At 43.1% G+C, this 13,954-nt stretch overlaps 3 protein-coding genes across 3 annotated transcripts; 1 reads left to right on the top strand and 2 right to left on the bottom strand.

Annotated features, from left to right (window-relative positions):
- Positions 1-86: 86 nt before the first annotated feature.
- On the bottom strand, positions 87-5,634 carry mrpl37 (mitochondrial ribosomal protein L37). Its single transcript, XM_083525176.1, has 7 exons — positions 5,120-5,634; positions 4,523-4,706; positions 2,471-2,586; positions 2,120-2,305; positions 801-952; positions 412-615; positions 87-261 (listed from the first exon to the last, which is right to left on the bottom strand). Exons 1-7 carry the CDS (start codon positions 5,457-5,459, stop codon positions 181-183), a joined length of 1,263 nt encoding a protein of 420 aa, XP_083381302.1. The 5' UTR covers positions 5,460-5,634; the 3' UTR covers positions 87-180.
- An 842-nt stretch (positions 5,635-6,476) lies between these two features.
- On the top strand, positions 6,477-11,006 carry cdcp2 (CUB domain containing protein 2). The gene is made up of 6 exons (XM_083525126.1): positions 6,477-6,890; positions 7,017-7,367; positions 7,442-7,783; positions 8,620-8,973; positions 10,216-10,394; positions 10,660-11,006. Exons 1-6 carry the CDS (start codon positions 6,758-6,760, stop codon positions 10,969-10,971), a joined length of 1,671 nt encoding a protein of 556 aa, XP_083381252.1. The 5' UTR covers positions 6,477-6,757; the 3' UTR covers positions 10,972-11,006.
- An 83-nt stretch (positions 11,007-11,089) lies between these two features.
- Positions 11,090-13,845, bottom strand: tceanc2 (transcription elongation factor A (SII) N-terminal and central domain containing 2). The gene is made up of 5 exons (XM_083525250.1): positions 13,437-13,845; positions 12,827-12,968; positions 12,220-12,416; positions 11,617-12,014; positions 11,090-11,159 (listed from the first exon to the last, which is right to left on the bottom strand). The coding sequence occupies exons 1-4, from the start codon at positions 13,536-13,538 to the stop codon at positions 11,820-11,822; spliced, it is 636 nt and encodes a 211-aa protein (XP_083381376.1). The 5' UTR covers positions 13,539-13,845; the 3' UTR covers positions 11,090-11,159; positions 11,617-11,819.
- Between the last annotated feature and the right edge of the window lie 109 nt (positions 13,846-13,954).

The following is a 13,954-nucleotide window of genomic DNA, read 5'->3' as shown; positions in this document are numbered from 1 at the left end:
AGGGAAGACATGCAGGTAGTTGGTTTTTGAAAGATGTAGAGAAGAAGAAGAAATACATATATAAATAATTAAGTTAACAATTTAGATTTTGGTTTATTCTTTTAATTTATTTTACATTGTGGTGGAATATTAAAGAAACACGGCACAGAGGGGAAAAAAAAAAAAAAAAGTTCGGAGGTTTCAGTTTGTGGCCCCATGAAGGTAAAGTGCCAGGAATTTCTTGAAGGTTTCTGGCCGATATCCAGACAAACCGGCAGGAACCTGAGGACCGAGGGGGAAATTTTGTAAATTAACATTAAAAATAATCTTAGTTTTATCTTCCAGCCAATCAGCAACGAGTTTTCCACACGTATAAATTAAATCTCAATAAATCCCAGTGTGTGTGTATCATGTGATAAACGCTTCACGAACCTTCACCACCTTCTTCTTGATGAAAGGCCGGACCTTGGCGAAGTCATAGAGCTGCTGATCGGCGTCGACCCACACCAGGTTCTTCACTCCGCTGTCAGAATCCAGGTCCGTGGTGTTCAGCTGGAAAACTATGAACTGAAACAGACGCCCGTTAGTAGCGACGCCCTGCACGACGACGGGCTTCTCCAGAACCCTGGACTCGTCCTGCGGAAACAAGAGAAGAACATCTTACAGCTGATTAAATACGTGTGCGTACATCAGGTGCATGCGTGTGTACAAAATATTCGTAGCTATAAAAACAAATATAAAAGCCCATTTTATTTTTGCCCCAAATCCCAGTTTTAAGGGTGCACATATTTATGCACGGGCGTATAAAGGTGAAAACTCACTCCGTAAAGAGCGCGGGCGCGAGCCAGAGCGTTCCCAAACGCAAACATCACCAGTTTCGCTCGCAGCTGCTCGGGTTTCAGTTTAGGTGCATCTCCAGCCTCGGTCACGAAGAGTGTGTGAGCGTAAGGGTACGGGTAATCCTCCCTAAAACCTACACACACACACACGCACACGCACACGCACACGCCTCAGGTCAATTAACAAAACCTACTGGCTCGTTCTTGTAATAAAATTATATAGTGATGTAATATAACAATAGAAAAACAGAAAGACAGACTGGATTTTGAGACAGACAGACAGGATGGGAGACAGACAGACTGGATTGTGAGAGACAGACTGGATTGTGAGAGACAGACAGACAGAATGGGAGACAGACAGACTGGATTGTGAGAGACAGACAGACAGGATGGGAGACAGACAGATCGGATGTAAGACAGACAGACTGGATTGTGAGAGACAGACTGGATTGTGAGAGACAGACTGGATTGTGAGAGACAGACTGGATTGTGAGAGACAGACAGACAGAACGGGAGACAGACAGACTGGATTGTGAAAGACAGACAGACAGGATGGGAGACAAACAGATCGGATGTAAGACAGACAGACAGGATGGTAGACAGACAGATCGGATGGGAGACGGACAGAAAGGATGGGAGACAGACAGATCGGATGTGAGACAGACAGATCGGATGTGAGACAGACAGATCGGATGTGAGACAGACAGATCGGATGTAAGACAGACAGATCGGATGTAAGACAGACAGACTGGATTGTGAGAGACAGACTGGATTGTGAGAGACAGACTGGATTGTGAGAGACAGACTGGATTGTGAGAGACAGACAGACAGAACGGGAGACAGACAGACTGGATTGTGAAAGACAGACAGACAGGATGGGAGACAAACAGATCGGATGTAAGACAGACAGACAGGATGGTAGACAGACAGATCGGATGGGAGACGGACAGAAAGGATGGGAGACAGACAGATCGGATGTGAGACAGACAGATCGGATGTGAGACAGACAGATCGGATGTGAGACAGACAGGCAGGATGTGAGACAGGCAGACACAGACAGGAGGGGAGACAGACAGATAGACAGAGAGAAGGTGAGACAGACAGAAGGTGAGACAGACAGACAGAGTAAAGTAGGCAGACAAACAAAATGATTGAATAACACACAGGACAGAAACAGATATTATGAGACGTCTACTATTTAATGACAGACAGACAGACAGACAGACAGACAGACAGACAGACAGACAGACAGACAGTATGTGATGAAAATGGGCAGGTTCCGGTTAAGGGGTAAGTCTGACCAGTGTGGTTTCGGAGCTCGTAGACGTTGGCACACTGCAGGTCGATGGTGGGGGAGATGGGGTAGAAGGTCTCCAGGACGTAATCGGACGTGGCACGGATCTCCTCGTCTCCAGCCACAGCAGGAAGTGAAGTCGTGCTGTTTAACAGGATGCCGTTCTGCCCTCGCACCTGGAACCGATCCCCACCTGAGACACGAGACAACACACTGTGTGTATGTTTGTGTGTGTGTGTGTGTGAATATGATACATCAGGATTATAATTGGTTACACACAATTCCATGACGAAACACCACCTGCCACATGCAGAACAGAAGTGAACGATTTGAGTCGCGTCCCCGGGCGTGTTCTCACCTCTGGTCCAGGTGGCTGACAGGATGTATTTCTGAGCCAGAATCCTGTGAGCGAGGGCCGGATGAGAGACCTGCTGACCTCGGCACAGGTGGAGCAGGTTGTGTAACAGAGACGGACTGAGGACGAGCCAGAAAAAAAAAAAGAGGATTAGCATGAGAACAAAGAGAGCTAGCAAACCGCGCCGGCGTTCCGAATAAGAACACTGACGCAGGCGAGATGAACACGATACCGACACGTCGCTCTGCACTCAGGGTATGAATATGAAGTACAGTGCGACGTTACAGACTGAAGGTTCATTTAAAAAAATTCTAGACTTGAATTGTCTTTCAGGTCACAAGATTCTGATCACAATGTCTGGTGGCAAATTCCAACTGGAAAAGGTGAAAAAATGCAACAGAAAAAGTGGAAAAAACTATTTTTTTCCAAAAAAAGCTGGGGGAAAAAAAAGGCCCAAAAAAAGAAAAGTAAAAAAAAGAATTATTATAATAATAAATAAATGTAAAAAAAAATATATAATTATTTAATGCAAAAATAAAATTTTTATACAATTGCAAAAAATATGAGAAAATGCAAAAAAAGCAGAATATGCAATAAAAAAAAGAAAATACTTTTTTAATGGAAAAAAAGGTACAAGAAATAATTACATTTGACATAAAATCTAAATAAAAAAAATGCAAAAAAAGAAAGAAAAAATTTTATGCAAAAAAAATTTTTTTTTGAATTGCAAAATAAATAAATAAATAAATACAAAATATATTCAAATAAAATGCAAAAAAAAAAAAAGCCAAAACATTTAATTTATGAAAAATTAAAACAACCTCGTTTCCCCATGTCCTTTCCCCTTCAGTGTTGTCTGCTGAATATTACCTGCGTTTGGGTTTAATATTACTGCTGCCGTAGCTGCATAATCAGAGAACTTTATATAAGCATTTAAATCGCTGTTGTATAAGCAACAGCCCAATATCAGTAAAAGCTATGCGTAAATTTTTGGTTTTTCGCTTTCGATTTACAAACAATCACAACTCTATTGTATGTATCAGAAATTGTTCACGTTGCCTGGGAAACGGAATGATGGGATGGATGCAGGTCTGCTAACAAACTCTGTGTTAATACTCTGATACATTATTTACTTTAATGATCCCAAATTAAACTTTCTTCATCGAGTGTCACGTCATAAACCAGTGTTTGTGTGTGTGTGTGTGTGTGTGTGTGTGTGTGTGTGTGTGTGTGTGAGAAATGTCAGTTTAAGTCATGGCCTTTCTGTATTTGCTCGTTGCCGGACCATGAGGAAGATGAAAAAGCCCCCAAAGGCCAGTGTTCAGGAGGAGGAAGTGGAGTATCAAAGCCCCGCTGAACACGTGGCCCTGAACAGCCGACCCCCTGCAGACACGCCTCATTAATAAAGGCTTAGTGTGCTGCCCCCTGCCTGTCAGGCACACTGCGCTGCGTTTAATGCCAGTCATTAAATTCCGCACACCGTCGGAGCGCCGCTCAGCCAAATGCCACTTGCAAGGCCGAAGAACAGGAGCCAATTACGGAGAGCCGGGCAGGAGGACGACGGCCAGACAGGGACATTACATCACCGCGGCTCAGAGGACACACGCCAACATCATCCAAATCATCACGTTGTGCTTAATAACGCCACCTATCTCCTACACACGATCACACAGCAGCATCACGCTCGCGTTTCCTAAAATAGAACCTTCTAGATTTTTATACATTGTTGAATCCTGAATTCTAAATGGTCAGGAGGTGACAGTCGAGCAGCTGCGAATCAATGCAAATTAGTCATATTAAGAAATAAACATATGCAGTAACACCAAACGTCCTAGGCCCCGCCCCTCTCGCAAAACAACGTGAAACATAGACGTGTGACGTATCGAAACGTTCGTCTTTCCGAGGACATTGTGCGTTTCTATAGCAACGGTGTGGGAATGTGGACATGGTGTGTTTAGGTGTGTTTCTTTAGAATGTTTTTAAGACACAGACATTTTTTTATCCTCTGCAGTGGTGTGAGTAGAAGATATTATCAGTTTGAGTTTTGTTCCTCACCAGTATCTCTGTTGAGGAGGACGAGATTCGTTCGTGTCCCAGAAGCGAGCGTGTCTGATGGCGTTCTGCACACGCTCGTCCTGATCCTCCAGCTGATTGGCTGGATTCTCTGCTAACGCCAGGATCTGAGCAGGAAACCCTGTGATGACTTTAGACTTCGTAAGCCATGACGCCTGTTTCACACCTTCAGAGAGAGAGAGAGGGAGAGAGAAAGAGAGAGAGAGAGAGAGAGAGAGAGAGAGAGAGAGAGAGAGAAACAATAAGAGAAAAATACAGACAGAAATGTAAGAGAGAAGCAGCAAAAAATAACAGAAAGAAAGAAAGAAAGAAACAGACAGAAAGATAGAAAGAGGGGTAGACAAAGACACAGAAGAGAGAGAGAGAGAGAGAGAGAGAGAGAGACAGACAGACAGACAGACAGACAGAAGGACAGAAGGACAGAGACAGACACGGAGATAAACAGACAGATAGAAAGACACAAAAAGACAGTTATTAATATTGTAAATGAATCCTTCCCACACACACACACACACACACACACACACACACACACACACACACACACACACACACACACACACACACACACACACACACCCTCCAGAGCGTTGGTTCTCTGGGTGTAGATGTAACACGGCTGCTCCTTGTACAGCTCCATGTTCTCGGCTGCAGGAGCTCGGTATCGGCCCGGGTCGTGCCAGTCCTTCTCCCAGTCCGGGAACACGGGCTTCGCCAAGCCGGGAACATAGTGCTTCCTCTCTGCGTAGGTGACGCGCTCCAGTCCCCTGATTTCCGGCACTTCCCGGGGCTTTTTCCGTGGCAGAACCTTCCCACAGGCGCAGGAGCTCCGTGACAGGCAGCGGTGCAGGAGTTCACCTTGCGCTGATAGTTTCCTTCTCCCCGGGAGCGCGAATCTCCTCACCGCCACGCTGAACATCTCCCCGCGCTTATTATATTATACACACCTGCTCAAAGGAATACAACTGATACTAATACAAATAATACAAGTTTATAAACAACACGCAGCTGCTTCTGACATTTTCTCTCGCGTTTCTTCAGGAGGCAGCCATGTTTCCCTGTCACGTGGGTTGATTTTGTTCTACGCTTTTATAAAATTTGTACTGACTTCTATTACCGCCATCTACTGGACAAATACGATATAACCTCCAATTTCATTTCTACACAATTACACAAATAAAATCGTGTAAAATGTATAATCATGTCAAAGAGCCAACTGAAAGTACTGACTCAAAGAGCAGACTCAAAGTACTGACTCAAAGAGCAGACTCAAAGTACTGCCTCAAAGTACTGACTCAAAGTACTGACTCAAAGTGCTGACTCAAAGTACTGACTCAAAAAGCTGACTTAAAGAGCAGGCTCAAAGTACTGATTTAAAAAGCTGACTCAAAGTACTGACTTAAAGAGCAGACTCAAAGAGCAGACTTAAAAAGCAGATTTAAAGTACTGACTCAAAGAGCAGACTCAAAATACTGACTCAAAGAGCGGACTCAAAGTACTGACTTAAAAAGCAGACTCGAAGAGCAGACTCAAAGTACTGACTTAAAGAGCAGACTCAAAGTACTGACTTAAAAAGCAGACTCGAAGAACAGACTTAAAGTACTGACTCAAAGGGCAGACTCAAAGTACTGACTTAAAGAGCAGACTCAAAGTACTGACTAAAAGTACTGACTCAAAAATCAGACTTAAAAATACTGACTCAAAGAGCAGACTCAAAGAGCAGATTCAAAGTACTGGCTCAGAGAGCGTCTTAAATTAATGCTTAAAGGGCAGACTCAAACTACTGACTTAAAGGGTAATCCTAAAGTATTAAATTAAAAGGACATAACAAAGAGATGACTCAGCAATGACTCAGAGTACTGACTTAAAGAGCAGACTCAACGACTGACTCAAAGAACAATCTGAAAGTACTGACTCAAAGAGATGACTCAATTACTGACTTAAAGAGTCATCTCAAAGTACAATTTAAACTACTGACCCAACAAGGAGACTTAAGTAACTGACTCAAAGGATTGCTAGAAGAACATCATTTATCTCAGTTCTGTACTAGTACTAGTGCACATTATCCGGTTAGTTTCGAGTTTCTCGTGAGATCTCTCTGTGCCACACATTAACATTTAATGCAGACTCTCGGAGCAGCTGCCTGTGTTTACTCGATATTGCTCATTAAAATTTAGTACAGAAGGTGAACCCCTGAACTGATCACGTTCCACTTCCATGTCGGCCGTCTGCGTCTCTCTTTTCTCTTACAATGTTTTCCCAAACCATCAGAAGTCGTACAGCATGGGTTTGAGGATTGCTCTTTACCTTCATCTGCTGTGTGTCTTCAGCAAAGCTGCTTCCAAAAAAGGTAGGCTTTACTGTGTATCCTGAACTATAAACTGGAGATCTGGACTGGATATAGTCCAGAAAATCTATCTTTGTTATAAATCACAATTGTAGCCCGAGACAGAAACCTAAGACCTTCTCCACATAGGTGTAAAATGTGGAGGAATCCTCGCTCCGTCCTCCAGCGGCAACATCTCCAGCCCTAATTTCCCAGGTCTTTACCCGTACAACGTGGACTGCCCCTGGCTGATCGTGGTGTCCGAGGGTTCGTCCGTGCTGCTGACGTTCTACCACTTCGAGCTCGAGTACCACCCGGACTGCACCTACGACTACGTCAAGATCTACAACGGCGTCTCGGAGGATGAGGGCAACCTCCTGGGGAAGTTCTGTGGAGACTCCTCACCTCCTCAGTTCAGCTCATCCTGGAACATCATGTCTATCATCTTCCACTCCGACCGCCACGTGGCTCATTCGGGCTTTCTGGTGGGGTACAGGAAAGGTAACGGAAAACCGATAACGTGCATCACGTGTATGACTCGTGTGCATAATACTGAAGTGTCTGTGTCGATACAGATTCGTGTGGCGGAGTGTTGACGGGACTCTCAGGGGTCTTCTTCAGCCCAGGATACCCGCACGAGTACAGTAACAACGCAGAGTGCTCGTGGACCATCCAGGTGTCCAACCGTAGCATCGTCACGCTCGTCTTCCTCGACTTTCAGCTGGAGAACAACGAAGGCTGTAACTTCGACTACATCGCACTGTTCGACGGCTCGACGCTCCAACACCGGCACATCGGGAATTACTGCGGGAACAAGCGACCACCTAACATCATCTCCACGTCCAATCAGCTGCTGATCGTGTTTAAATCAGACTTTAATATTGGAGGAAGAGGATTTAAGGCGCATTATTACTCAGGTAGGTCTTTTCCAATTTCCTGGAAGTTGAGGTGTGAATACTGGATTGTGATTGGCTGAAAGTTCAGGTGTGAATAGGGGATTGTGATTGGCTGGAAATTAAATATGTTTGTCAGGTGAATCTAAATGAACGCGCTGCTTATAAACTTCACACGCTGCTTATAAACACATTTAAAATGTAAGTGAGACTGCAATTGTACACATTTCCTAATGACCTCACTGAGCTCCATGGAGGAATTCTGCATCTTGTGGAACTCGGTGAATACGGTGAGTTTAATAAACGGCTTGAGGAACAAGACGAATTTGACGAACTGAAAAAGAAAAGGTTCAAATGAGAAATAGAATGAAAAACAGCACCAGTAGTTACTCCAACAGTGACCATGCTATAAGGTCATAATTCACAGCTAGGTGTGAGGCCTTGCACTATTTTAATGCTCTCCAGGACGTTCTTCACCTCCACATTGTGCACTTACATCCTGTGAAAGACTTCTAACCCTGGATTATTGCTTAGATATTAACTCCAACAGCTCTGTTGTTAAGATGCAAATACACACTCACGCATACACACTGAATACACAAAGACCAGTGTTAACCACATTTATTAACATCATCAACTATGCAAAGCAAAAAAAAAAAAGTGTGTGCAGAACCCGACTCTGAATACCAGCAACTTCTAAACTTACGTCTTAGGTTATGAAGAAAAATAAAACGATTCTGAATGAACATCTGCATTTTAGAGCTTTATTGTTCTGATCAGTATTAATAATGTGCAAATGTTTGTAAGTGTTATGTAAAAGACGCTAAGCGTAAAAATTCAAAATCTTTGTGTCTTTTCAGGTGAGTGCCAGCAGGTGCTGAAAACCATCAGCGGGAACTTCACCAGCCCCAGTTACCCCAACATCTATCCCAACAACATGAACTGCCACTGGCTCGTGGCTCTGCCCCCAAGCTACAGGATCAAACTCTTCTTCCCGCTCATGGCGCTCGAGGATCAGAACAGTCTGACCGACTCCTGCGATTTCGACTCCGTAGCTGTGTATGATGGCAGCAGTGAGACGGATGTCCTGCTGGGACGTTGGTGTGGGGCAGAACAACCTCCGCCTCTGACGTCCAGGACAAACAAACTGCTGGTGGTCCTTAACACCGACTGGAATGTCGCGTTCAAGGGTTTCACTGCTACCTATACAGGAGGTGAGAGTCCACTAGGGGGCGTGATGAGGAGATCGACACTTAATAGACACCATAGATTTAAACTCCTCTGTGGAAATTTTAACAATTCTCTTTTTCCTTTCAAAAGATTACACAGGTTGTAGCCAGGTTGGTCTTTTACATTACACAGGTTGTAGCGACATCTAGATTTCTAAATAATACATACAAATCATACACAAATTCGAATCATGACGTGATGAATCCTTTGTTTGTTTTCTAAACTTCACATCATTTTTGTGTGCTACAAGACCCATTTTTTTTTTTTTACTCCTGCACACATTATTCCTGTAAATGAAAAAGTCTCTAGCTGTGGAGCTTCTCGTTTTAGCTCCTCCCCCTTTCGCTCACTCAAATATTCTGACGTATGAACCCCAACCCCAAAACCAGATCATTTTATTAAATGCAAATTGTTACACAGTGTTAAGTTTGTAAATCTGTGATTCAAAGTACTGACTCAAGGAGCTGACTCAAATAATTGTTTTAGGGTACTCACTCAGAGAGCTGACCTAACATACTGACTCAAAGAGTTGACTCACAGAATCAATTCGAAGAGCTGACTCAAAGTACTGACTCAAATTACAGACTTAAAGAGTCAACTCAGCTAACTCAATTAACTCCATCAGAGCTGACATAATGTACTGAAATTAGTAACTTAAAGAGCCAACTCAAAAAATTAACTTAAGGTACTCAATTAAAGCTCACCGAAGCTACTGCCTCAATATATTGACTCAAAGGGCTGACTCACAAAGCTAAATCAAATTACTGGCTCAAGGTACTGACTTGAAATACTGAATTAAAGCGCCAACTCAACTAACTCAAGGTACTCACTTAGAGAGCTGATCTTATGTACTGACTCTAAGAGCGGACTCACAGAAACAACTCAAATTACTGACTCAATGTTCTGACTCAAAGTGCTGATTCAAAACAAAGAGTCAACTCAAATGATTAACTCAAGGTACAGAGTAAAAGAGCTGACTCAAAGAGCCAGTTCAAATGATTGAAACAAGGTACTGACTCAAAGTACTTACCCAGAGAGGCAATTCAAATGACTGATTCAAAGAGCTGACTCTAAACTTTCCATTGGTTCCATTAATGTTTATATTAATGCAAATAAAAAGCCTTGCCATAGATGAATATTGGAAATTAAAAACGTTTCCATAAAATCACTCTGACATGGATTGGTTCTGTGCGGTGTTGTTGTGGGTTTTTTTTTTTCCGTCTCAGTGGTGCCGATGAACGTGAGCTGCACCAGAACCGAGTTTCAGATTCAGATTTCCCAGCGGGCTTTGCCCCAGCTGGACCGCGAGAGCGTGTTCCTCGGAACCCCGTCCTGTTCGGCCCAGATGACTGCGACGAGCTACAAGATTCTGGCTCGCTTCATCAGCTGTGGAACTGCTGGTCAGGTAGAACTTAATGCTTGTTTTAATGAAATGCAACAGTCCTGGATTCTGATTGGTCAGAAAGTGTTGGTTCATTTTGTCTAACGGCAAATCAGATGTTGAGTAACAATGCGCTTGTTCTAATGAAATATCGTTGTATTTATGTTGTTCAAAGAGTTTCATCAGCAACTCCGCTCGACCACACCGACCCGTTGTTGATTTTTTTCTCGTAACAGCACGACCTGTAGCGTTTTTCATTTCTCACTTTGTCTCGTGGAACCTTCCACAGAAACGGCAGAACATCACCATGCTGGTGAACACGCTCTACATCGACTTCTCTGACGGAAAACTGCAGAGCGTGCAGGAATACGAGGTGCAGTGCGACGCCCAGAGGAAGGTGGCGTCGGTCAGCATCATCTCGCCCGAGGACCGGATCCGGATGAACGAGCTCGCTCGACTCGCCGAGGAGTCCAAGAGCCTGGAGAGCGTTCAGAGAGCCGAGCCTGAAGCTCATGAGACCAGTGACATCGTCTTCATCAGCGTCTGCGTGCTGGCCGTCATCCTCATGTTAATCGCCATCGTGTGGCTCGTGCTCCTCTAGAGATTCGTCCAGACACCTTTTTTCAGATCTTTCTGTCTTTATGGTTTGCGTCCTTCAAATCAGACACGACATGGTCCATCGTGGACTTCTGATCAGTCAGAGGCTCAGACAGCAGAGGCGGTTTAAACAAATAAACGTTTTATTAGGTTACGGTTTCCATAGCAACAGCTCGTTCAGAAGTAAAAGTTCTAATGCATTACGGTTTCCATAGCAACAGAGAGTTGTTGTATAATTTTAATGAGTGACAGTTTCCATAGCAACAGCTCATTCGCGAATAAACGTTGTAATATGTTACAGTTTCCATAGCGATATCGCGTTGAGAAATAAACGTTTTAATAGTCGCGGTTTCCCTAGCAACAGCTCGTTCAGAAGTAAAAGTTTTAATGCATTACGGTTTCCATAGCAACAGCGCGTTGCCGGATAAATGTTTTAAAATGGTACGGTTTCCATAGCAACAGCTCATTTGTGAATAAACGTTGTAATATGTTACAGTTTCCATAGCGGTAGCGCGTTGATCAATGAAGGTTTTAATACGTTCGTTTCCGGGGCAACAGCTCGTTCGGTATCAGTCAGAGGGAAAAGCGTAAGGTCTTCGTGGTTTCATGAAAAACCCCATGCTGTGAGAGAAAAACACTGCACCGTAACACACTTTCAGATTTCTTTATTTTAAAAAGCTGTAAAAGCAGTTTATTTACAAACGTTCAACATTTTACTAATAATCAAATTATTCTTGAAAAAAACTGTAATAAAGTACAGTCTAATGCAGCACCACTGCTCTGACGTGTGTGTGTGTGTGTGTGTGTGTGTGTGTGTGTGTGTGTGTGTGTGTGTGGTCCTTCATCTCAATGTCATGATTTCTTCTTGTGGTTTCTGACGAGGTCGTTAACAGAGGTCGTGCCGTCCTTCACCTGAGCTCTGAGGTCGTGTTTGTGTTTGAGAGCGAACACCAGCGCCCTCACGCTCCTCCTGTACGCTCCGCTGATCAGCCGAGAGCACTGATGGAACACCTCCCTCTCCACGTTGTCCACCAGGGCAGCATCAGCCTGAGAAAACACCACCATCAACATCACAAATCATCCCCACAACCACCACAACCACCACGACCAGCATCATCATCACCATCATCACCATCATCCCCACCAATACCACCATCACCATCCCTACCAGCATCATCATCATCATAATAACCACTATTACCACCATCATCATAATCACCATCATCGTGTGTGTGTGTGTGTGTATAGTCACCTCTAACCCCATGCTGTCAGCGAGGAGTTTTCTGGCGTTGCTCCTCAGTTCCTCGGTCTGTTTATCACATCGAACCTCGATAGACGGTTTATTAGAGTTCTCCTCGATGAAGGTCCTCCAGTGTGTGTAAACCTGACGAGCCAAAGCCTTTACCTCAGTGTCCGGATGTTTCTTACGCAGCGTGTTCACCGTGTGACCTGAGAGGGCAAAACACACACACACACACACACACACACACACACACACACACACACACACACACACACTATAAACTGTTGCTTTACTAAAAAAATAGAAATGTATATAAATAATGTAAAGTTTATAAAAGTAAAAAGGAGAAATAGAAATATAGATTTATTAGATCACATGATTTAGTTCTGGGGCAGATAAAGATGTTTCATTCTGGAAAAAAACCCTGATGGTGATTTCTTAAAAAAAAAACCTGTTTATGTGCTGAATAGAAGTCGACTCCTTTTTCTGATTCACCACAAAGAGTCGACTCATTTAGTAAAATAGTTCTCGACTCTTTTCGTGTGCATGGAAGAGCATCATTCTACATCGTAGGGCCGTGTTTTTGATCTGGTTGATGATGGAGATGATTTCTCACCGATCCTGGTGAACTTGAGCACTTCTCTGGACGGGACTTTTTTGTCCAGCTCTGTCAGAGCGTTTAAGATGTTCTCTTTAGTCTGTCTGGGCAACTCGAGGATGGACTTAAACCTTTCGATGTCCTCAATCACCACCACTCTCTGTTCAGCAGAAAAAATACAATAAAAATTGAATATACAGACAGACAGACAGACAGACAGACAGACAGATAGATAGATAGATAGATAGATAGATAGATAGCTCGTTTGTTGGATCAGAACTACACGGCCCAGCACTTTTGATAGATTCTGACCACTGCAGACCAGAAACATCTACCAAGAGCTGTAGTTTTGGAGACGCTCTGACCCAGACGTCTAGACGTCTCAATTTGTCAAACTCGATCAAAGCCTTACGCTCGTCCATTTTTCATCAACTTTGAGGACAAAATGTTTACCTGCTGCCTGATAAATAAATAAATCCACACATTAACAGGTGCCATGATGAAGATCATCAATGTTCTTCAATTCACCACTCAGAATGTTATAATGTTATTATAATGTTATACCTGATCAGTGTATATGAAGTTTATATGGTTTTATAAACAATAAACAAGATTATATTGCATTTACCTTTAAGGATTCCAGTGTTGCTTGTTTGTAAACTTTCTCTTCATTTTTTCGTCCTTGTCTTGTCTGAACATCTTTTGAAACACGGACCACAAATGTGTCCATTTCTCAGAATTCTGATTTCTAATTCTGATTTCGATCCTCGTCTGTTTATCCCTCACTGCTGACTGAGCTAATAAACCCGGAAGTAGCTCATAATAACTTCTTTTCTACTCGATTTATCTACATTTATTTCATTTTTAAAACATTTTATCAACCACCCAAAACATACACTTTCCAACCTTTCGTTTAACATAATAACTAATTATTGCATGATACAAAAAAAAAAAAGAAAATAAACACAGCTTGCTAGCTCCGGATATACCAGAAGGGCGCCATGATCATTCTACCAAAGCGGAAGTTGCAAAATAAAAGTCTTTTCGTAACAGGTTAACACACCGGTTTGTATTAGCAGGGTATAAATGAACACCTTTTTTTTTTTAAATACACAATATATTAAAAACAACTTTAAAACACAACGT

The sequence above is a fragment of the Silurus aristotelis genome (assembly GCF_946808225.1).
Source record: "Silurus aristotelis genome assembly, chromosome: 22".
NCBI classification, from domain to species: Eukaryota; Metazoa; Chordata; class Actinopteri; order Siluriformes; family Siluridae; genus Silurus; species Silurus aristotelis.
This window is presented reverse-complemented; position numbering and strand designations above follow the sequence as displayed.